We start from the raw sequence: 23,279 nt of genomic DNA, 5'->3' as shown, positions 1-23,279 counted from the left end.
CGTTTAAGAAAAGAAATAACCTTCCTTCTTTTTATGGGGTGCCAGGACCCATTCACATTCCACATGGAGTGTGTCAAGCTTTTTTCTCTCTTCCAAATACATGTTTTCAATGCTTATTGTGCACAATTCACACTTTTTTATGTGGCAAACTCATATAATCGCCCCCTGTGATACTTTCTGCAACTCTTGTCATGTGTAGGGTGATGCAGCGCTTGACACTGGCGTTGAACAGAGTGTTGAGGCCTCGACTCAACTCATGTGAAATGCGCTTTACAATGAAAGAACATTATTGAAACTCAGAATTATTATTATTTGTCTATTATTGTGGTATTTTCTGATAAAAGTCATGCTCAGCAGTTTAAATAGGCTACTTAAGGAAAATTACACCATAGATCTGCTTTGTGTTTATATAAGTAATTCTTATACTGAATTCAGTAGATTTGTAGCCTTGCAAGTTTTAATAAAGGAGAAAGTAAGGATGTTATTGAAACTCTTATTGTTGTCTTTTTGGATGAAAAATAATGCTCAGACTGAAGGAAGACTACAGATCTGTTTTGTTCTTTTAATGCTTAAACATTATAAAGTCTCTTGGTTGATTTTGGTCATGAACGACTCAAAATGATTCACCGACTCCAGCTGCGCTCACACTGCCAGCTACTTTGTCGCTTCATGTTTCCAGTGGCTGGCGGTTAGGCCGCTAGTGGTGTGTATGGAGAGTCTAAACAGCACTGTTTCTTTACAATTAATATTATTATTCAAACATTAGGATCACGTAAGCGCTACCATCTTCTCTGGTATTGGCTGTCACTCCCAAAAGTCGCTCTTCATTTGCATAAATTTAAACTTTTCTCAACTCTGTCGCGTTGCTGGACACGCCCACGTCCGGTCGCCATCGCTCATGTTGCCAGAAGTCGCCAGCTCTCATTGAAAATGAATGAGATGAGGTTGTTTTGTCGCTGCGTGTTAATGGAAGTGTGAACGCAGCTTCACTCATAGCACATAAAATGCTCATTTTGTCGCCATCTAGTGACATTTCCAGAAGGGGTCACTGAACTAATCAGTTAATAAATTTAAACAAATTTGTGAAACAGAAGCAAACCTCACCAAAATACTCTTTATTTTTCAGCAAATTCTGCAGAATTGTAAACTTGAAAAAAGTTGAATCAATAAAATAGCTGGAATTGGTGCTTTTAGCTTATTCAGTTTAAATGAATACCCTAAATGCTATGGTAGTAATGTGTGTTTTGTTTGGGAGAGTGTGTAGATGGTGGCTGTGTGTGTGTGGTATGCCATCTGGTGCTCTCCATGTGTGTGTTTGTTTCGATGTTTCTATGTGTCTCTAACTGCTGGTCGCTTCAGACATACGATCGCCAGATGCTCCTGGACATTCAAACCACATTTCTGGATAATTATCAGGTGGATTTGGATTATTTTATTAATAATCCGAGGGTGAACAACTTTGAAGTGGAAGTTCCAGACGATTTATGCCGGTGGCCACTCGATGTTTCCCGCAGAAAGCACAGGAGAAGACGTGGGAAATGAGGGGGATCACCATCAGGCTGAAAGCACATTTGCAGGATAGTTACTTATCTAGCCCTGCTTCCTATGCATGGAAGAGTGTTCTTAGCGGCACTTTTGTATGACGCCCGCTGGATTTACCCTTCTATTGGCTTCGACCAATTCTTCCTGAAATCCTGAACGTGTCCTCCAGAGACCCCTCTCCCCTGATCAGACTTCCTGTTTGGTAGACCCGTTTTTATGGTAGAGGTCATTTTAAAAAACTCTTAAGTCTCTCTGCCAGACCGTATCGTGTACTGGGTATTCCAGCATCGAAGCACAGCTATTAAGGCTGGAGTGGAATGGATCGGTGATGCTAGCTGTGGTTTATTGACCACCACACCACCAAAGATTTTATACATGAATTCACAGAATTCGTGGGATTTATTACTACAAAATGTGACCGCTTTTTACTAGTTGGTGACTTTAACATCCATGTGTGCTGTCAGTCAAAACTTTTAGCTAAGGAGTTCCTCAGCCTTATTGACTCTTTTAATTTAGTCCAGTGGATAAAGGACCCCACACACATTCATGGTCATACTCTAGACTTGGTTCTTTCATACGGTTTGTCCATTGCTGATATAGAAGTCTCGGATACGTTGTTATCCGATCACCTGCTGATATTATTTTATATGTCTCTCCCTATGCTCACTCAAAGAGCAATTCTAGCTGAAGAACTGGTCCGTTATTACTCTCCTCATTTCTGTGAAGATTTTAATCAGCGTTTCAATATGACCAGTAGGCCTACATCACTGTCCCTCGAATCTCCATTACCAGATCTGGATCCTGACCACCACCTCAGGTTGCTAAACTCTGTATGGTTGGAGGTTTTAAATTATACTGCGCCACTAAATAAATTTAAATCGAAAAGTAGATCTGAACCATGGCTCAACTCCATTACTCGCTCTTCTAGACATGCGTGCAGAAGAGCGGAGCAAAAATGGAAAAAGGACAAACTTCAAGTTTCTTTCGAAATACTGAAAGACTGCTTATTGGCATATCAAAGAACTATAAAATCAGCAAAAGCTGCTTACTTTTCAAATTGAATTACTAATAATCATCATCGTCCAAAGGTTTTGATTTCAATTATAACTTCTGTTTTGATCCCCCCTGTTAATGCTATACCTAAAGTTTTCTTGAGATTTGTTTTGTGACAAACTAACTACTAACTTAAGATCGCAGTTAATGCCTTGCATTGATCGAGGATCAATTAAATTATATGCAGTCACTAGCCTCATGGGATGCCATTGACACTATCAATTTACATACAGTTATAGAAATAACTGCCAGTCTTAAACCCTCCTTTTGCCCCCTTGATACTATTCATCCTCGGCAGGCCCGGACTGGCCATCGGGAGCACCGGGACAATTCCCACTGGCCTGGCGACTAAGTTGGCCTGCTGCCAGCCAGCGTTTTTTTAATAATTTTTTTATTTTTAAAATTATTATTATTTTATATTACTACCTTTACCAGTGATCATTTTTGAATTCGTCATTCAATAAAATTATTATTATTAATATTAATAACAATAAAAAAAATAAAAAAATGAATCTGTTAGTCTTGACTGGCAAGGCTACGATACGACTTTACACCTCAGACAAACGGTTAAACAGAAAAGGCGAGCAGCACCCAATGATGGAGAGAAAACGGCCAGGTGGAGCAGAGAGGGAAAGGACAAAAAAAAAGAAAGCACTCCAAGAAAAAGCATAAAAATTTTGCAAAATTACTGACCTGTTCAGGGCTTCAAGTGCAGGTCAGTTTCATCTGTAAATACTGTACTTTTTTCTTCGTTAACTTAGTATTGAACTGCTAGCAAATGTAAGCGGTAGCGCCCGTCTAACGTTACATTTGTGGAGAAATCAAAACAAAAGAGTGCACACAGAAAACTAACAGAAGAAATGTACTGAGGTAAAAAATCTAATTGTTGTTTTTTTTATTTATAACATATGATTTAGTTTAACATAACATAACTAAGGGAGCTGTTTTGCTGAATATTATCACGATTGAAAATGTTACATTGTATTTATTGTTCAATACACAAGTAGCGTAGTTAATATTTATTATTAAGTTACTTATATTTTAGACACAAACCATATTAACAGTTTTTGTTCTATTTCACCGACTAAAATAGTTCCAAAGGAAAGCTACAGCAGCACGGTGTTTTGTTACTGAATGATTCAGCGTTTTGAACGAATCTTTTGTATGAATGACTCACTAATTAAGATGGTCACTTATTGGTGGTTTAGTTCCCCTTCTGTCGCTCTCTCCACGTTGTGTCAGAGAAGCAACACTAGGGGTCTCTCTTGAGCGCCGATATTCACCTCTGGACTATGAAAAAAGGCCAATGAGAGTTGGCAACCAGTATTTGCATGTCCCGCCCCCGGACATACGGGTATTTAAGCGGCGCAAATACGGGAGTTCATTCAGAAAATTTCTTCGGAGCCGATGGTCGTGTCTGCAACTGCTGCGTGTACACACCGAGTTCCTGTCATCCCTCTGCTGCATGCTGTTGGATTCTACGGCGCACAACAGCGGCTTTCTCCTGTTTGCACGGCTGTGCATTCCTGCCCCTGGGCACATCAACAGTGCAGATTTAAAAACTCTCACGAGTTTTTTCCCTAAAAGAGTGATTTTATTTAAAAGAGTAATTTCCTCTAAAAGAGCAAAACACAGCGGCGTTGAACGGCCTTTTAAGGATGCGTCTTTATAAAGATGCCCTTCCGCCCCTGTGTTGTTTCTGGATGCGGTAGAGTGCTCTCCGCTTCCGACGGCCACAGGCGCTGTCTCGTGTGTCTGGGTAGCGATCACACCGAGGCTGCGTTTGTGGATGGTTCATGTTCTCACTGCGAGAACATGACCATGACAACATTGACACTCCAGCCGCCCCCGTGTCGCTCCTTCTTCCCACGGGATTGAGGACGATGCGGCTGGCGATGGAGGCGATTTGGGGATGGCAGCGGGTGCAGCTCCGCCGGGTACGCCCCCTCGGACCACCCGCGCCCCGACACGCTCGTTGATTCCCGTCCATGCTCGAGGTAGCGGTGACTCGCCTCACAGCCAGTCGGCCGACCCTCTTGCGATGGAAGCCGATGAGCTCGCCGCGGCATCGGAGGGCGGGTTATCTGATGCTGAGGACTCCCCTGGGCTGCCGCTTTCGGGCCTGCACGCCCAGGCTGAGGCCGACGCACAGATGACGAACATACTTTCCCGGGCAGCCGACAGCGTGGGCTTGGATTGGAACCCTCCATCCTCCCCACAACCATCACGGCTCGACGACTGGTTCCTGGGGTCTGGGCGCCGCTCACAGCCTCGCCCCCCCGGTCCCATTTTTCCCGGAAGTGCATGACGAGCTGACGTCTTTGTGGAGAGCACCCCTCTCCACTCGTCACATCGCCACAGGCTCGTCTACTTCTACTAAAGGACGCGATAGAGCCTGTCCCTCCAACCGAAACGAAGAAGGGTTTCTACAGCCCTTACTTCTTGTACCCAAGAAAGGCGGCGGCTTACGACCGATCTTGGACCTGCGAGTTCTCAATCGGACCTTCTCCAAACTCCCGTTCAAAATGCTCACCCAGAAACAAATTCTATCTGGCGTCCGGCATCTAGATTGGTTCGCAGCGGTAGACCTGAAGGATGCATACTTCCACGTCTCAATTCGCCCTCGACACCGCCCCTTCCTAAGGTTCGTGTTCGACGGCCAGGCGTATCAGTACAAAGTCCTCCCCTTCGGCCTGTCTCTGTCCCCTCGCGTCTTCACGAAAGTCGCAGAGGCAGCTCTTGCTCCGCTCCGAGAAGCCGGCATACGCATACTCAATTACCTTGACGACTGGCTCATACTGGCCCACTCCCGAGAGTTACTATGCGCACACAGAGACCAGGTGCTCAGCCACCTCAGCCGTTTGGGGTTTCAGGTCAACTGGGAAAAGAGCAAGCTCTCCCCGGTCCAGAGCATCTCTTTTCTCGGTCTGGAGTTAGACTCAGTCCCAATGACAGCACGTCTCTCCAACGAGCGTGCTCAGTCAGTGCTGAAATGCCTCGCTTTCTTCAAGCCAGGCACCATGGTCCCGCTAAAACGTTACCAACAGCTCCTGGGGCATATGGCATCCTCCGCGGTGGCCGCGCCGCTGGGGTTGATGCATATGAGACCACTTCAGCACTGGCTCCAGACTCGAGTCCCCAGACGAGCATGGCGCCGCGGCACGCACAACATAAAAGTTACCTCTGCCTGCCGCCAAACCTTCAAACCCTGGACAGACCTCTGCTTCCTAAGGGCAGGAGTACCCTTGCAGCAGGTGTCCCGACACGTTCTGGTCACAACCGACGCCTCCAAATTGGGTTGGGGCGCCGTATGCAATGCGCGCGCAGCCACAGGCCGGTGGAACCGAGGCCCGCTGCGCTGGCACATCAACTGCCTAGAGCTGCTGGCTGTTTTTCTGGCCCTGCAGAAGTTTCTCCCGTTAATTCGGAACAAACACGTCCTAGTCAGGACAGACAGAACCACGGTCGTAGCCTACATAAACCGCCAAGGCGGAGTACGCTCCCTCCACATGTCACAGCTCGCCCGTCGTCTCCTCCTTTGGAGTCAGCAGCGACTCAAGTCACTGCGCGCCACTCACATCCCCGGCAACCTCAATGTGATAGCGGGCGCGCTGTCAAGACAAAGCTTGCCCGGCGGAGAGTGGAGGCTCCACCCCCAGTCGGTCCAGCTGATTTGGGACCGGTTCGGCAAGGCTCAGGTAGACCTGTTTGCCTCCCAAGAAACCTCCCACTGCCCGCTCTGGTATGCCCGGACAGAGGCTCCCCTCGGGGCAGACGCATTGGCACACAGCTGGCCTGCGGGGCTGCGCAAGTACGCATTCCCCCCAGTGAGCCTTCTTGCACAGGAGCTATGCACGGTCAGGGAGGACGAGGAGCAAGTCATTGTACTGGCCTACCTGGACTTGGTTTTCGGACCTCACGCTCCTCACGACATCCCCTCCCTGGCGGATTCCCCTGAGGAAGGACCTTCTTTCTCAGGGACGGGGCACGCTCTGGCACCCGCACCCAGACCTCTGGAACCTCCACGTCTGGCCCTTGGATGGGATGCGGAAGATCTAGCCGGCCTACCACCGGCCGTCATAGATACAATCAATCAAGCCAGAGCCCCCTCTACCAGGCATCTCTATGCTTTAAAGTGGCGTCTGTTCGCGGACTGGTGTTCTTCCCGAGCCGAAGACCCGCAGAAGTGCGCAGTTAGGTCAGTGCTCGTGTTTCTTCAGGAGAGGCTGGAGAGGAGGCTGTCCCCCTCCACCCTCAAGGTGTATGTCGCCGCTATCGCGGCCCACCATGACACGGTAGACGGCAAGTCTCTTGGTAAGCACAACTTAATCGTCAGTTTCCTAAAAGGTGCCCGGAGGATAACTCCCTCCCGGCCTAACCTGTTCCCCTCCTGGGATCTCTCGGTCGTCCTTACGGGCCTCCAGAGACCCCCCTTCGAGCCGCTTGACTCAGCTGGACTCAGGGCCCTCTCTTTCAAGACTGCCCTGCTGATCGCGCTCGCTTCCATCAAGAGGGTCAGGGACCTGCATGCATTCTCTGTTAGCGACGCTTGCCTGGAGTTCGGTCCGGCAGATACTTTCGTGATCCTAAGACCGCAACCGGGCTATGTGCCCAAGGTTCCTACCATGCTCTTCAAGGATCAGGTAGTGAACCTGCAAGCGCTGCCCTGGGAGGAGGCAGACCCAGCCCTTTCACTGCTGTGTCCAGTACGTGCTTTACGTATTTATCTGGACCGCACACAGAGCACCAGGCGCTCTGAGCAGCTCTTCGTCTGCTTTGGGGGACAGCAGAAAGGGAATGCTGTCTCCAAGCAGCGACTCGCCCACTGGGTTGTCGACGCCATTTCCCTGGCTTATCACACCCAGGCCGTGCCCCCCCCTGCGGGTCCGAGCTCACTCCACCAGGAGTGTTGCGTCCTCATGGGCACTGGCTAGGGGCACTGCCCTAGCAGACATTTGTAGAGCAGCGGGCTGGGCAACACCTAACACTTTTGCGAGATTCTACAATCTTCGAGTTGAGTCAGTATCGTCCCGTGTTCTCTCAGGTACCGAGCCCGTAGAACTCAGTGGCACGCCCACGATCTGACCAGGTGAATCGCTTGCACCTAGCGCCCTTCCTCCTAACCAGGGGAAACAGTGCGCCTTCATTCCCAGGAGATCTCAGGTTTGGGACACTGGTAGATTCCTCCCTAGCCCTCATGGGTCGCAGTTCAGCGGAGGAACTCGCTGACCCAAGCCACTGCGGGTACCGTAAGCTACCCTGTACTGGTATAGGTGCTCCACAGGTAAGGCCTCCTTCGGACTTCCCCTGCGTGTAACACCACGGTTCTGTCCCCTCTGGCGAGCTGACTCCCGTGGTTCCCTTAGGCAGTCATGGCTGCCTCGGCTGCCATGCTGTATGTTCCCCCCTCTATAGGCTGGATCCACCACCGCACCAACTTTTCCACATAGGCCCTAAGCAGGCCTCTGATGGTTTTTCCACTTAAACTTGCCTCCCCTCTCGGGTAGGCGTGGCCTCCGCAAAGTCTTCTCCTTCCTGAATAAGGGCTAAGACCCCCTTCCCTCAATGCGTGTAAGGGCCCCTGCCTAAGTTGCTCTATGCGAGAAACATAGAGAGAAAAGAGGCCCAGCCAGGCTTGGCCCATTCCCAGGTTGGCGGCCAGCACCTTGTTCCCCTCCAGGGTAACGATAAGGAATCCTGATGGCTTAAATGGGGCACTGGGGAAGGGTACGTGCAGCCTGATACAGTTGGTCGTCCTGCACGTAAGAATACCTGCTCGCTCCTGTATCAGCAGTTCACGTACACGGCTCAGCGCATGGTGCTTTTATAAGTGGACCCCTAGTGTCGCTTCTCTGACACAACGTGGAGAGAGCGACAGAAGGGGAACGTCTAGGTTACGTATGTAACCTCCGTTCCCTGATGGAGGGAACGAGACGTTGTGTCTCCCCTGCCATGTCGCTGAGCCAAGCCACTGTTGTGGCTGGACCATTTCTGGCTCCTCAGAAAAATCCTGAATGAACTCCCGTATTTGCGCCGCTTAAATACCCGTATGTCCGGGGGCGGGATATGCAAATACTGGTTGCCAACTCTCATTGGCCTTTTTTCATAGTCCAGTGGTGAATATCGGCGCTCAAGAGAGACCCCTAGTGTCGCTTCTCTGACACAACGTCTCGTTCCCTCCATCAGGGAACGGAGGTTACATACATAACCTAGACGTTTAATGTTTAAGTATTGCATTTTTTTTTATATTCAAACATTTATTTAAAACATCAATCTCATAACATTATTTATTGCAGTTGTAATTGCAGTGCACATTTTTTTATTTTATGGGTAATAGCCCTATAGTGTCTTATTATTATAACTGAATTTATTGATCAAATGTAAGAATTTGACATAAATGCTTGTATGTACGTTATGTGCAGACCCATCTGATATTAGGACTGCTTTACTTCTAGGTTGGTTGTTTATGTTTTTATGTTATGGTCATACTGTGAAATAAATGTAATTTAGGGGGGGGGGGAAACAAGGTTGTCCGTGTTTCAAAATTGCATTTGGGTGCATAGGATGGCCTGGATGGGTGTAGGATTTCCCGGACTGAAATTGTGTCCCAGTCCGGCCCTAATCCTCAGTACATAAAACCGACTCAGTCGGTTCTGGTCTGTTGTACTTTTTGAATAAATGCCTGTTTCCAAAATAATGGAAAAGATTCAGGTATTTCTTAGGAACCACCAAATCTTTGAAACCTTTCAGTCTGGTTTTAAATCTTCACATTGCACAGAATCAGCACTTCTTAGAGTTTTAAATGATATCCTAGTAGCTACAGATTCAGGTGATACTGTGATTTTAGTTCTTTTAGATCTGACCTCAGCATTTGATACTGTTGATCATGCTATACTGCTCTCTATACTAGAATCATGTGTGGGGTTAAAAGAGAATGTTCTTAAATGGTTTAAATCCTATTATACTGACAGAACTTTCTCTGTTAAGCTTGGCAAATGTACCTCTTCTGTGGCCTGCCTCACCTGTGGTGTGCCTCAGGGATGTATTCTTGCACCAGCACTTTTTTCTCTGTACATACTCCCTCTGGGTTCCATTATCAGAAAGCATGGTATCTCCTACCACTTACGCTGATGACACTCAAATCTACTTACCGGTTAAAAGACATTTTGCATTAATTGCATTACAACCTCTTCTAACTTGCCTGGAGGAAATAAAAGGTTGGCTAGCCAAAAACTTTTTGTTCTTGAATAAAGACAAGACAAAAGTGATTGTCTTTGGTCCCACAGATAATTTTGATGTCAGTAATGCTGATTACGGAAATCTCAATGCTTTCCTCTCTCCTCAAGTATGGAACCTGGGTGTCCAGTTTGATAGCCAGCTGAAATTTGACAAACATAGTAGTGCTGTCATAGGTTCCAGTTTCTTTCAGCTATATCTACTCTAAAGTTAAACCCTTTTTGTCAGAAAAAACATTGGAGATAGCAGTTCATGCTTTCATCACTTCTCGTCTGGACTACTGTAATACTCTCTATTGTGGAATTTCCAAATCTCTTATTGCTCAACTTCAGTTAGTTCAGATTGCAGCAGCAACATTTTTAAAAGGAGGTCGGAAGTACAATAATGTTACCCCCATTTTAAAATCACTTCACTCAAATGAGATCAGGTGATCAATATCTCCTCGATGTCCCATGCTTGAGGCTAAAGCGTAGAGGAGGGAGAGCCTTTTCGGTCGTGGGTCATATTTTATGGAATAGTCTGCCTATCAGTATCAGACTGTCACCTTCATTGTCTGTTTTTAAATCTGTTCTTAAAAGATCTCTTTTCACTGACTTTTAATAGCATGTAATGTCCTGGTCTTAAATTGTTGTTTGTTTTTATAATTTTGTATTGTACAGCACTTTGGTCAGCCTTAATGCTGTTTTTAAATGTGCTACATAAATAAAAGAACTTGAACTTGAAGTTATTCTTTTAAAAAAAAATATCCCCAGAATAAATGTTCATGGACCAGTGATTGTCTTACTTTTTCGCCCCTCATGAGTTTGCATCCTTTGTCATTTGTTTTGGTATTGCAAGAACAAATGTACAAATTAGAAAATAAGCAAATATGTTGTTTTTTCCATTACCCATTTAGCGCTCTTGCCACCTGTGACCTCACACAGCGTAGCCTACCTATCTGATTTTTTTTTGTGCATAGCCTAATGTCAAACATTACAAGTAAACACGCTACTAAGACGGACAGAAAACATTGGCAAGTTCTTGAAAAGATGGTTAGCCTATGTGGGATTTTTTGTCATAAAAAGTGTGCCGTGGCAGAAAAAAGTTGGGAAACACCGCTCTAGCAGAACCAGCACAAAAGTAAAGTTTAAAAAACAATCTGGGCAGTTTTTTGGCCAGTCAAACTCACTCCAATGTCCTGCAAGAAATATTGAATAGAACCAACTCCAACCAACAGGAGGCATAAGTACCCAAAACAAGCAGATTCATCCATAAGCTGTCTCGAAGAAATTAAATTACACAAAACAAACTCCAGCCGCTAGGCGGAACCAGCACAAAGTGAAACGAAATAGGCACCCAGTTTCCTTGGACAGTCAAGTGTTTGTTCTGTGAGACAGATCTACAAGGCGGCAACATGAAAATCACCAAATGGCTTACTCATTCCAATGTCTTTATGAAAGACAATGCTTGCTTAGAGCAAAAGTGATCTTCCATTGATGTAAGAGATTCTTGCATTCCCTGAATTGTTCACGTTGCTCTCTTGTCAAATGTGCAAAGTCTGGGAACAAGAAAATATTGTGGTTCTTCCAAGAAAGCTTTCCTTTACTCCTCACCTCGTGAAACACGTGATCTTTATCAGATGATCTCAGAAATTTGGCCAGAATAGGTCAGGGCCCGTCTACCTCCATGGATCTCCAAGCCGGGACCCTGTGAGCTCGCTCAATTTCCAGCTTATAGCCTGTTATATCGAGCAGACTTGGGAAGAGCTCGTCTAGGAATTTTACCATATCTCGGCCTTCCTCATGCTCAGGATTTCCAACAATTCAGATGTTGTTTCATCAATTTCCAAATTTCACTTGGACGCTAGTGGATTAGCAGCCAATTCCCTCTCCGATGACTCCAGATAATCAATCCATTCTCAACGTCCGACAAGATGGGTTATGTTATTTTGAAAGTATTGACATCTTTCAAAAAGGTGAGAATAAATGCTAAATTCATCTTGATCTGATCAAAAGAAGTGCCATCATTTATGGACACTTTTCATTGTGTTTCTTTAATAGATTAAAGTTCTCACTCATGACTGGTGTACCACACTGGCAGCTGCACCCAGCAGCTGGAAGTGAATGAGACCAGTACCAAGGTCCGACGAAGGAACCCAGTACCTGTTTGGCTCCTGTGCTTTCCCACAAGCAAGCTGCTGCTGGCCTGGATGGTGTTCCTGCAGTCAAGGGTGAGGTGAGAGGGTCACCTGGTGTGGAGCAGCTGGGAGTCATGGAAGCTGCCATGAGGACGTTTGCCCCATACGGCACCATTTCTTCCCTCTGCATTCTGCACCCAGGAAAAGTAGAACTGGTGTAACATTTTAGTCCTGTAGAACTAAAACGTTACACCAAGACACATCGAACTGGGGCACAAAGTGTGCACTGTGGTGGAGAGTGTGTATCTGGAGGGTGCACGCAAAGCTTTTGAAGCTCAAAAGGCAGAAGAGCTGCTGCAAGGATGAAGAGGTGTTTGTGTGACCCTGCTGGGTAATTTTGGAACTTGTAAGCCAGGGTGTATGGAGGCCCAATCCTGCAAAAATAATAAATAAATAAATGTAATAATAAAAAAATAAATAAAGGAATAAATGTCTTGATAAAACAAATATAATTCGTTTTTAATTGAATTTATTATTGTATGACTTTATTCATTTATTATTTTCTATATTTATTTGTAACTTTATTTTTATTCTTTTTAACTTTTAATTATTTATTCATTTATTTTGCATATTTTTTTATTTATGTGTTCATTTATTTTGTACATTTATTATTCCCACATATATTTATTTCCATATTTATATATTCCCATATATATTTATTTATTTATTTATACATGTATTTATTTTTACTTATCTGTGTGCAACATGGAAATGAGTGAGGCGGTCCTTGCGTAGCTCCAATGCATCATTGGTTAAGAGCACTTATCGGAAGCAGATGGACGTCCCACCTTAAGGTGCGTACACACTGCCAGCGACTCCATCCCATTCATTTTCAATGAGAGCACAGCGACTTCCGGCGACACGAGCTGTCGCGACCTTTGCCGACTAGATGTGGGCATGTCCAGCGACGCGACAAAGTTGAGACAAGTTCAACTTTATTCAAATGAAGAGCGACTAACGGAAGCGACAGCCAATAGGAGAGAAGACGGGAGAGCTCACGTGATCCTTCTCTCTCTCTCTCACTCAGCTCCTGCAGTAATGGAAAGATGGATGAAAGCTTAATTCTTGCTGTTAGAAATTTTCCAGTGCTCTATGATATGTCTCTTCCCACGTACAAGGACATATTTCAGAAAAAATACTGCGTGGAAAGCTGTATCTGAGATCGCGGGGATTTTGTGGACCCAGACAGACCGGTATTTGCATTTTCGCCGCAGATAAACAGCCGCTATGGCAAACAGCACGCCTTGTTTCTCATTCATCTTTGATATAAAGCATTTTATGTACTGATTCCATTTATATTTAGTCTTTTCCCTTCAAAATGTTTGTTTTTAGTGGCAAGAAAAGAGATTCGCTGTCAACAGCAATGGAATGACATCCGTGAATGTCATTTATAAACGTTACTAGGCAACCAGTAGTGGGAACACCCACTAGCGACTTCACCGCCAGCCACTGGCGACCTGCAGTGACAAAGTCGCTGGCAGTGTGTACGCACCTTTAGCACCCTCTGACTCGCACAGATTTTGAATATGCAGGGAACGTTTTGTAGAGAGTTTAACAATCCAGGATGTGCTTTGACATTCATACCGACATACAGCTCTCCTAAAACATCAATAAGCACCTCTACTCTAAATGAAACATAGTCAACATTCATAACATTCATTAAAAACTAATTATATTTGTTTTATCAAGACATTTATTCCTTTATTTATTTTCTCATTATTACATTTATTTATTTATATATTTATTTATTATTTTTGCAGGTTTTGTCCTCCATAAGGGTGGAGCCAAGACCTAATGGTGGAAGAGTCAGAAGAAGGTATTTACACTGACGTTTGTCAAAAGCCTAACAAAGGTTCCATTATTCCCTGGAAGATTCAGTCATTTGCAGCTCTTCCGAGTCAGATTTTGCCCCTGCCTCGCCATGGCCAAACTGCTGCATCTCCTGCCCTCAGGCCCTATATGGTAGCCTCCTTGATATCCAGCGGATATTGACTTTCTGCTCTGACGCTTACAGGAATCCCCTTGGCAGTCCTGTTGGAAGCCCACTCTTGCCTCGCAAGCTTTTTCCATTGCAGTCAGATGACTTCTCCTTTGGAAACACATTCTTTTAGCAGTACCCTGACTGCAGCTGCAAACTTCACCTTCAGTGCAAAAGCACTAGTGATTTCTCTCCTGATAATTTGGGGTTCATGAGCAGTCCATGGGTCCCGCGACTTAAACATGCTACCCAGGACATTCGGCCTGAGATAGCTGATTCTTTGTCACTCAGCCAGATAATTACACCTTTAAGTGCCTTGGTTGTGCGCCAACCAGCTGGACCCGATGGGAACCGATTGGTAGAAGAAAGGTACTGCTGCCCCAGTGACCCCTACCATGGGTGCGTTATGAAGTCTGTTGTCCCCCTGAATTAACAACTGTATTCTGCAGTGCAACGTGAAGGCACATTTTATGCAACATTATTCCTGAATGTATGTCGTTCTTTATCTATTAATGAGAATGTAAAATTTCTAATTCATTACTGAATAAATATTAATTTGTTATCCACACTGACACAATACTTTATTGCCCCATTCTTGCAAGTTTATGCTTTCCAACTAAAATATTTACTATTAACTTTTACTTGATCCAGTGTTGTTGCATGCTGCAGTTTATTTTATGTGGTGCTTATATCAGTAATTGTCTTATGGCATTGTTATCAATGTTTCAAAAGTGTCTTAGTACAAATCCTTAATACTGTGGTTTAAGGGATTGTTCACCCATAAATGAAAATACTCTCACCATTTATTCACCCTAATGCCACCCCTGATGTATGTCTGTCTTCTGCTGAACACAAAGATTTTTAGAAGAATATTTCAGCTCTGTAGGCCTTCACAATGCAAGTGAATGAGTTTTGAAGCTCCAAAAGGATATAAAGTATTCCATTGTTTAAATCCATACCTTCAGAAGCGATATGAGAGATGTGTGTGAGAAACACAATATTTAAGTTTTCTTCACCATCAATTTCCACTTTCAATTCCACATTCTTCATGTATATCGCCACCTGCTGGGCGGGGAGGAGAATTTATGGTAAAAATTACTTAAATATTGAGCTGTTTTTCACCCACACTTATCACATCACTTCTGAAGATATAGAATTAATCACTGGAGTCGTATGGATTACATGTTCTGCCTTTATGTGCATTTTGGAGCGTCAACATTTTGATACCCATTTACATGCATTGTGAGGACCTATAGCATAAATATATTTTTTTAAAAAAATCTTTTTTTGAGTTAAGCAGAAAGTCATACACATATGGGATGGCATGATGAGTAAATGATGAGAGCCTTTACATTTGTGAGTGAACGATCCCTTTAATGCCTTTCAAATCAAAGTAGTATTTCTAAGAAAGCAGTACACAAGTGAGATTTAGTGATGAATAACAAAATATTTTATTAGAATCTTTCAGAATAAATAATTTGACCAAATAACCTTGAGTCTTTTAGGCACTGTTTTACTTTTATCTGTAAAGAAAAATTTTACCATACACACTTCACTGGGCATTCAATAAATTGATTATCACAGTTTTACTCAATACAAATAAATATGGAATGAATGCAACAGACTTGCATAGACATTTTTGCTATGCCAAATTATACAAGAACAAAATATGCGAACTTTAATAAGAGTCATGTGTTGGCATCACTTTATCATCAACATAATAGAACTGATAGCAAATATCCATATGTAACCAGGTTTATTCACCATTCCCTGTACAGAAACAGCTTTACTGAATGAAAGCTAGTGCTTAAAGACTTTTGTTTTTGTTTTCCTATTTCTCTACCATGGGCCTGTAGTTTTGTGAGCAGTAGCTTGAGCGTTGTTGGATATTGCTCCCTGTTTATCTGCTGGTGCACTATTTTTAAGGGATTTCTTAGAGAACAACTTCACTGCATAGATCCTTTAATTATACACAATGCACATTAAATTATAGTGTTCACCACTTTTTCATTGTCACACTATCACTTATCAGCAATCTTGAGGTTCACTGCCTTACTCAAGGGCACAGTGGTGGTAGGACATATCAAGAACTCCATTTCCTGAAGTGCTACAATGGTTCATCTATGTTACTTTTGCATTTCCGACCAGATCATTAATATGACAAAACAATCACTCATTACAAGGGATAAAAATATCTTTCTAATATGGCAACAGTGCACAAACAAAGTTTGTCTTATATATGCATTGCACTTCAATTGTCAGATTGTGCCTTATGATCTAAAAATGTATTGTTGCTCAGTTACTAATGCATAATAATAATTGTGGTACAACAGGTTACACTTGATGTTCATCAACAGCTTTAAAAACAAGCTATGACCAGAACAGTGGATGAGTCAATAATCTCAAACACAGTATAATTTTGAGTTAAACCAATGTGCATAACTTGTAAACTGTGATTTACGGTACATCATTGATGACTGTTAAAATTGGTCAAAAGCTCCAACAAGCATAAAAAAAATGGAAATTAAATGACTTCCAAGTGATTCAAACTGGGAGCATTGTCCAAAACAGCTATTGTTTACAAATCTTTTTAGCAATATGGCCCTTCTCAAACATGACACCTCAACTGTATCACATTATACGACTGCAGACTGCATATAACAATAAATTGCAATTACTTAATCAAAAATAACAAAAAATTATAAAAAATCCTGACATCCAGCAAAATATGCAAGTTTAAAAACTTTAAAAAGGAGGTAGTCGAAACCAAATTATCAATTAAAAATGAAACAACAATTTTAAGCAGAAACCAAATATTGAACTGGTGCTTTAAGGTAACAAAAAAATTGTCTAAGGTGCAAGTCTAAAAAATGCTGTTCCTTTATGCTGTTCCATACTTAGCATCACTAGGCATTCTCTCTGCACACTAGAGTTCCAGTAACTTGTATCACGCTACAATGGACATATATTACCAAATGGTGATGAGACACTGAATCAGTTGTAACCAAACACACAGGCTACTAAACCTGAGACAAAAACCAGTTCAATTGTGACTTTCATACTGTGGTCCCAAACACAACCCCATCCATTTCCTGATCCTCAGAGTCATCCTCACTGAGTGAGAAGTCTTTATGATTGGAGAGGCAGCTGGGGCTGCAGTTGGACTCTCCATCCGTGAGAGAACTGTTTGTTGTGGCCTTCCCCAAGTCACTGACAGGCCCCATTCTCTCGGCCTCGGCCATCTGGACCAGCATGCTGTCCAGAAATGGACGACTTTTGCAGATGTTGTCCAACAGCTGACATCGATGTTGCAACTGTCCGATTAAAGAATCTTTTTCCTTAATGGTTTGGTTTAGTTTATGGCTGGATTCTTCTGACTGACAAAGGGTCTCATGGAGGAAGGAGATCTCTCTAAATTAAAAAGATAAAACTGTTTAGGCAACGTCCACATTAATCCGGATACATTTGAAATGAGCATTTTCAAAAAACACTCTGTCCACACTGCAATTTTCAAACGTTTTCCAAAAGTTGCTCGTCCATACTAAAACATATCAAACTGCTTAAATCCCCTTACTGCGCATGCGAAAAATAGATGTTCCATGTACGGTCTGAAAAGCAACTGTTCTCATGTCCTGCAGCCGTACAGCAATTCCGAACAAACTTCCCGTCATCTTTAAAGGAATGCAATGTGAAGGTTGTATAAGGTAACATTTATTTTTAACAATGTAATCAAAGTGAAAAGCAGGCTACAACATTGGCTGTCATCTTGATTATTTTGGGTTGAATGGATCACATGACTGTGTAACATGACAACAAATGCGTCATTGTTTTCAGATATTTCCGTTTTCACTGTCCACACTACAACCCAAAGACAATTCCAAATTTATCCACTTGGGAGAGCGTTTTCTAAAAGCTCAATTTTCGCTGGACAAAACGGCGTCTCAGTGTGGACAGAACATAGAGAAAAAGATGCGTTTTCAAATGAAAACATTAGTGCGGACGTGGCCTTAAAGGGATAGTTTACCCCAAAAAAATGTCTCTGATCATTTACTCATCCCCATGCTATCCCCCATGACTTTTTTCCTTCTGCTGAAAAAAAAACTTTGAGGAATATCTCAGGTGCATACAATGCAAGTGAATGGTGACCAGACCTTTAAAGCTTCAAATAGGAGAATAAAGTCAGTATAAAAGTAATCCATATGACTCCAGTGGTTTAAACAATGTCTTCAGAAGCAATCCAGTTGATTTTGGGAGAGAAAAGACCGAAATACAACAAATTTTTCATTGTGCATCTTGCCATTTCAGTCTCTAAGCATGATCACGATTTCAAGCTCGATTACACTTCCTAGTGCTTGACGCATGTGCAAAGTGCTAGATGGCGTTATAGGAAGTGTAATCGAGCTTAAAATCATGACCACCAAGGAAACTGCTCTCAAGATGTACAGTGAGAAAGGAGTTACATTTTTATCTGTTCTCACCACCAAAAATTGATTGCTTCAGAAGACATTAATTAAACCACATCTGATGGATTACTTTTATGCTAACTTTATCTCCTTTTTGGAGCTTCAAAAGGCCTTAACACCATTTACTTACATTGTATGGACCTACAGAACTGAGATATTCTTCTAAAAATCGTCGTTTGTGTTCTGCAGAAGAAAGTAAGTCATTCACATCTGTGTTGGCATGATTGTGAGTAAATTATCAGAGAATTTTCATTTTTGGGTTAACTGACATCACTTTAATCAACCAACTACCCGACTATTTCAAGCTGCTGTAAGCGATTTATGCGCCAGTAGCGGCAAAAAAAAAAAAAAAATGTATTGCAAAAAAAACTCGTATCTCATAAATAAATAATAATTAAAAATACAGCTAGTGGTTCTTGCCTATAATCTCCAATGGTAATTATGACGCTCGACTTAGCATGTACCTTCTTTTTAAGAGGTTTCTCATACACCCCCTCTCCCCAGACGGAGTTTTAGCACTGACAGAGATAGCCTACGTGCGGGCCACAGTCAGACCCCCCTGTTTACAGAGACAAGTGTGACTTATCAGTACACATATTTCAGTGACATCTCTCACACAGTAGGGCCATTGCATGCGTGGAATTAAAAAAAAAAATCGCGTACATCAAGACATGACCAAACATTTATAACACAAGTCTTGTTACATTCTTACATGAATTCCCATGTCAAGAAAAACAAGTTAAGATGTCTAAACAACAAAACTGTCACGGTTGTATTTAGATTTCCCCTTACTTGTCCTTGGCCTCTGTGATTTCATGCGTGGCGGCTCTGAGTTGCTCATCTTTGCGGATGAGACTCTCCGCCTGCTCCCTCACGGTCTTCTCCGCTTCCTGCAGTCTCTGCTCCAGATATATGACTCGCCTGTGCAGCGCAGTCAGATGTGCGTTCGCCTCTCTGATCTGCACCGGCGATGGGGACGACATGTCAAACACCGGTCCGATATCCTCTTTTACTCACGGTATCTCAGCGCTGCTGGGCTGATCATCTTCCCATGGTTGGTTCGACTGGCTACGGACTGAATGAAGCTACAACTAAGGATGGCTGGCGCGAAACAGACGTTCCGAAGCTTTGCGAGATCCCGTATGGCGCTTACTCCGTGCCAAAATCAAACATTCGACCGACCGACCGACCGATCGAACGTCTATCCTAACGTCTATCCGAACGTCTTGTACTTTTGAGCGTCTTACCGGGTTGACCCACGTGACGACCTGACGTGACGTCAACGTCTTGAAAATAGCAGTTTTTTAACCATGCAAGTATCCAAGCTAATGTGTAAAGACTATAAATGGACATTAAAGGCAATACATATAAATATTGTACCCCTAAAACAACACTAAAACATTTCTCCTGAATCCTGTGCATGTGAGGCTATGTGTTTTAAGAGCAGAAATACTGTAGGCTAGCCTATATACAGTCATTCAATAGTCTTAATTTGACCAATATAATCATTTTAACTAGTTTTTATTGTTCATTTTATTGCCCAATGTACAATGTTCTCACAGTCCATAAAAGAAAGCACTCCCAAATTAATAAATGTAGCCTTTCATTTAAAAAGAAGGTTTTCATAAATATATATTATATTTATATATTTGGAAATACAGATAGACCTAGCCTATATAGAATATCCATTTATACACACACACACACACACACACACACACACACACACACACACACACACACACACACACACATTTATATTTTAAACTGTTGTGACCTGTGAATCTACAGTTTAAAATATTTGCAGAACTTAAAAAAAGCTAAGTACAATTTATTGTAATAATATTGTTACTGAAAGTTTTATATAGCATAATTAAAATAATTTACTTTTCCAACAAATGTTACAAGTCCAGTACTGTCATGGTGCTCTTCGGTCACTTTTGACCAAACAATTTTCTGTTTTGAATTTTAAAATTCACAATTATACACAAATGAACTGGTAGGGCTATTACCACACAGCATAATTGAGACAGAAGACTGAAATAAGAGGTGGAAATGAGATCAGATCCAGATGGATTAAGCTGTGATAAAATATTTGCTGTTTATTTTTTATTTATTGATTTTTTCTGTTATGTGTAACAAAATGCTTTCTCTGTATTCAGGTTTGACTGTAATAATAGCCTAATGCAAATATATTTTTTTTATTGACTCTTGTGTGCATGATCTGAAAGCACTGTTTGATTTTGAGCACAGATAAAATGGTTTTGAGTCTTTTTTTTCTTTTTTTTTTTGAAAGAAGAGTCAGATGTTCTCTGAATGTAATGTAGAAAAAGGAAATCCAAGGCACTCTTCTTAGAAAAATAAAAAAGCCTTTATTGGACTGGCTATATCATGATAGAAAAAATAATTAAAATATGTGGGGAAAAGATACAACCCACGCGTAGCGGCACAAACAGCCTTCTTCAGGGTATATTTTCCAAACAAACAATTTCCTCTTTTATAGATGCTAATTGGAAACACCTGGATGACAAATAGCCTGCACATACAGAGAAGGTCCACTGGGAGGTGGTTACAAAAAAAATAAATAGGTCCTAAATAAATAAATAAATAAATAAATAAATAAATAAAATCACAGAAAAGGGCTGAAATCTATTTCTTCATTTTTTTTTTTTTTTTTCTGTTCTCTGAATGTAGTTTGAAAATTTGGTTTTGTGTTTAAGGTTTTAAAAAATTAATGATGTTTCCAAGAAATGTGTTTTAGCAATTCAGGAAACCTGTAGGCTAATATATTAAAAACATTCATACTATTTTTTATACATAGGCTATCACACAGATAACAAACTAATAAAAAGTTAATCTAATCAAGCATAATGTCAGTCTTAATAAAATTACTAAATTATCATAATCTTTCACAAATAGACATCATAAATGTTAAAGTGGAAAGGTTTATTTAAAAAATTTGTATAACAGTTCTAATATTACATATAGACATAGTCAGCTGAATATACTTTGTAATTAAGGTTCGTTGATTTTCATGTCTGCCACATATAAACAATGAGCCAAAACGAAATTATTGATCATTTTCATAAAATCATATGTAACACGTTCCTACGTGTGCTGACGTGTTGTTAACGCGTTCCTACGGCGACCGGTCGGAAGTGCGAGTAACCGATCGTCATCCCAACGTGTTGTTTACGTGTGAAGACACGTTGTAACACGTTTGTGTTTCTCTTACCTTAGTTTAACTTCTTATGCTTCTATCGTGTCCTCTAACTAGTCCACATTTGATTAGTGCAATGGCTGATGGCTTAGAAAGTTATGTGCGGTGTAGGCTATTATTAAAGTTAAATATAGCAGAGGCTAAATATTATTGACAAATCTGGCATGCTTTAACGGCTATTTCGGAAAAGCACGATATTATACATAATTTTTATATATCTCCCATTAAATCGGAAGGTTTAGGAATAGATCTAATTTCGGAATGTGTCTTATTTAATAGAAATACGCTCTCAAATGCAGCGAAAACTGCAATCAGTATCCCATCTGCTTTGCCTAAATATAAAAATCATAGACAATGGATCATATAAAGTAGGCTACATAAAATATCCTGACCATTTATATCAGACAAATTGACATATCAAATGCAAAGCCGGCCTACATGTCTACTTGATGATACCCTTAAGAGTGTAAGAGATAAATTCAACGTAGACAGTGTACTGTGTATTGATAATCTTATCAGACCATTTCTCTTCGTTAACTGTAAAATTGGCGAGAATAATATAAAAAAAATTTTTTTGAAAGTAGCCTAGGCCTATTCTTTCTGCATGGCATTTTTTTTCTTCTTATAGTTCAATAATCAAAATTGTTACGTTAGGATGGCTATTTGTGTCATGGTGCTAAAACAAGCCTGCTGAGACGCTCGTGTTGACATGCAAGTTAAATTTATTGTCTTAACTTCTCACTATTTACCATATCACCACAAATAGCGTAATCAAATAACCAATTTACAAATAAGCTATTATTTGAAGGATACAGATTTCTCTTAATATAACAGTTATTCAAAAATATTTTTTTGTCTGCTTGCACATGATTGCATAGCAAAATATGTTAGAGCGGAGATATGTTTTACTTGTAATACAACTATGATTTACAATGGCATGTTTTTCTTTTTAGTAAAAGTGCATGTAAAAAATAACATCAATATTTTGCCTGATAAGGACAAATAGATATGGTTGATAATAAAACATTTACCAGAGAATTATAAAAATCGCAGATTAGTAACAACAGTTTGAACATGCGCTGCATGTCTGTCAACAAAAATAAAATATATTATATTTCATCTATAAAAAAAGTCGTTTCATTTCAATTGTTTCCAATAAAGAGCTGCAATCTCTATGGATGTGATATAAATGCATTTTTAAGTTAAGTTTAAGGGTAAGGGCAGGGATTAGTATTAAAATCATGCTTTTGCAGGGGCGTTGCTAGGATCTTGATACATTGGGGGCTTAGCCCAGTCCCCACCACCCACCCCGCCCGCCGCTTTTGGTAACTACTTCTTCTACTCATAGGCACATAATAATAAGCAATAATAATATAAATGGGGGTCTGGGGGACCTCCCCTGAAATGTTGGCCATTAAACACTTCATTTCCTGCATTCAGGTGCATTGTTTTAGCATTTTAAATGATAGGTAAAAAGATAGAATGCTTTATTTGTAGAACTGTAACAGCTATTCACAGAAACACAAATAAATAATACATGAATATTAAATAATATTTAAAAAATGAATATAAAACTATATATATAATGTGTATATAGATATTTATCTTTCT

General features: G+C 41.6%; 1 protein-coding gene and 1 pseudogene across 1 annotated transcript; one reads left to right on the top strand and one right to left on the bottom strand.

Annotated features, from left to right (window-relative positions):
• The first annotated feature begins 11,743 nt into the window (after positions 1–11,743).
• Positions 11,744–14,546, top strand: LOC127625637 (la-related protein 6-like; annotated as a pseudogene).
• Positions 14,547–15,489: 943 nt separating this feature from the next.
• LOC127626266 (vimentin-type intermediate filament-associated coiled-coil protein-like) lies at positions 15,490–19,691 on the bottom strand. The gene is made up of 2 exons (XM_052101941.1): positions 19,241–19,691; positions 15,490–17,396 (listed from the first exon to the last, which is right to left on the bottom strand). Exons 1-2 carry the CDS (start codon positions 19,429–19,431, stop codon positions 17,042–17,044), a joined length of 546 nt encoding a protein of 181 aa, XP_051957901.1. The 5' UTR covers positions 19,432–19,691; the 3' UTR covers positions 15,490–17,041.
• Between the last annotated feature and the right edge of the window lie 3,588 nt (positions 19,692–23,279).

The sequence above is a fragment of the Xyrauchen texanus genome, chromosome 32 (assembly GCF_025860055.1).
Source record: "Xyrauchen texanus isolate HMW12.3.18 chromosome 32, RBS_HiC_50CHRs, whole genome shotgun sequence".
NCBI classification, from domain to species: domain Eukaryota; kingdom Metazoa; phylum Chordata; class Actinopteri; order Cypriniformes; family Catostomidae; genus Xyrauchen; species Xyrauchen texanus.
Note: the sequence above shows the minus strand (reverse complement) of the source record. Positions and strands in the feature narration are given on the sequence as shown.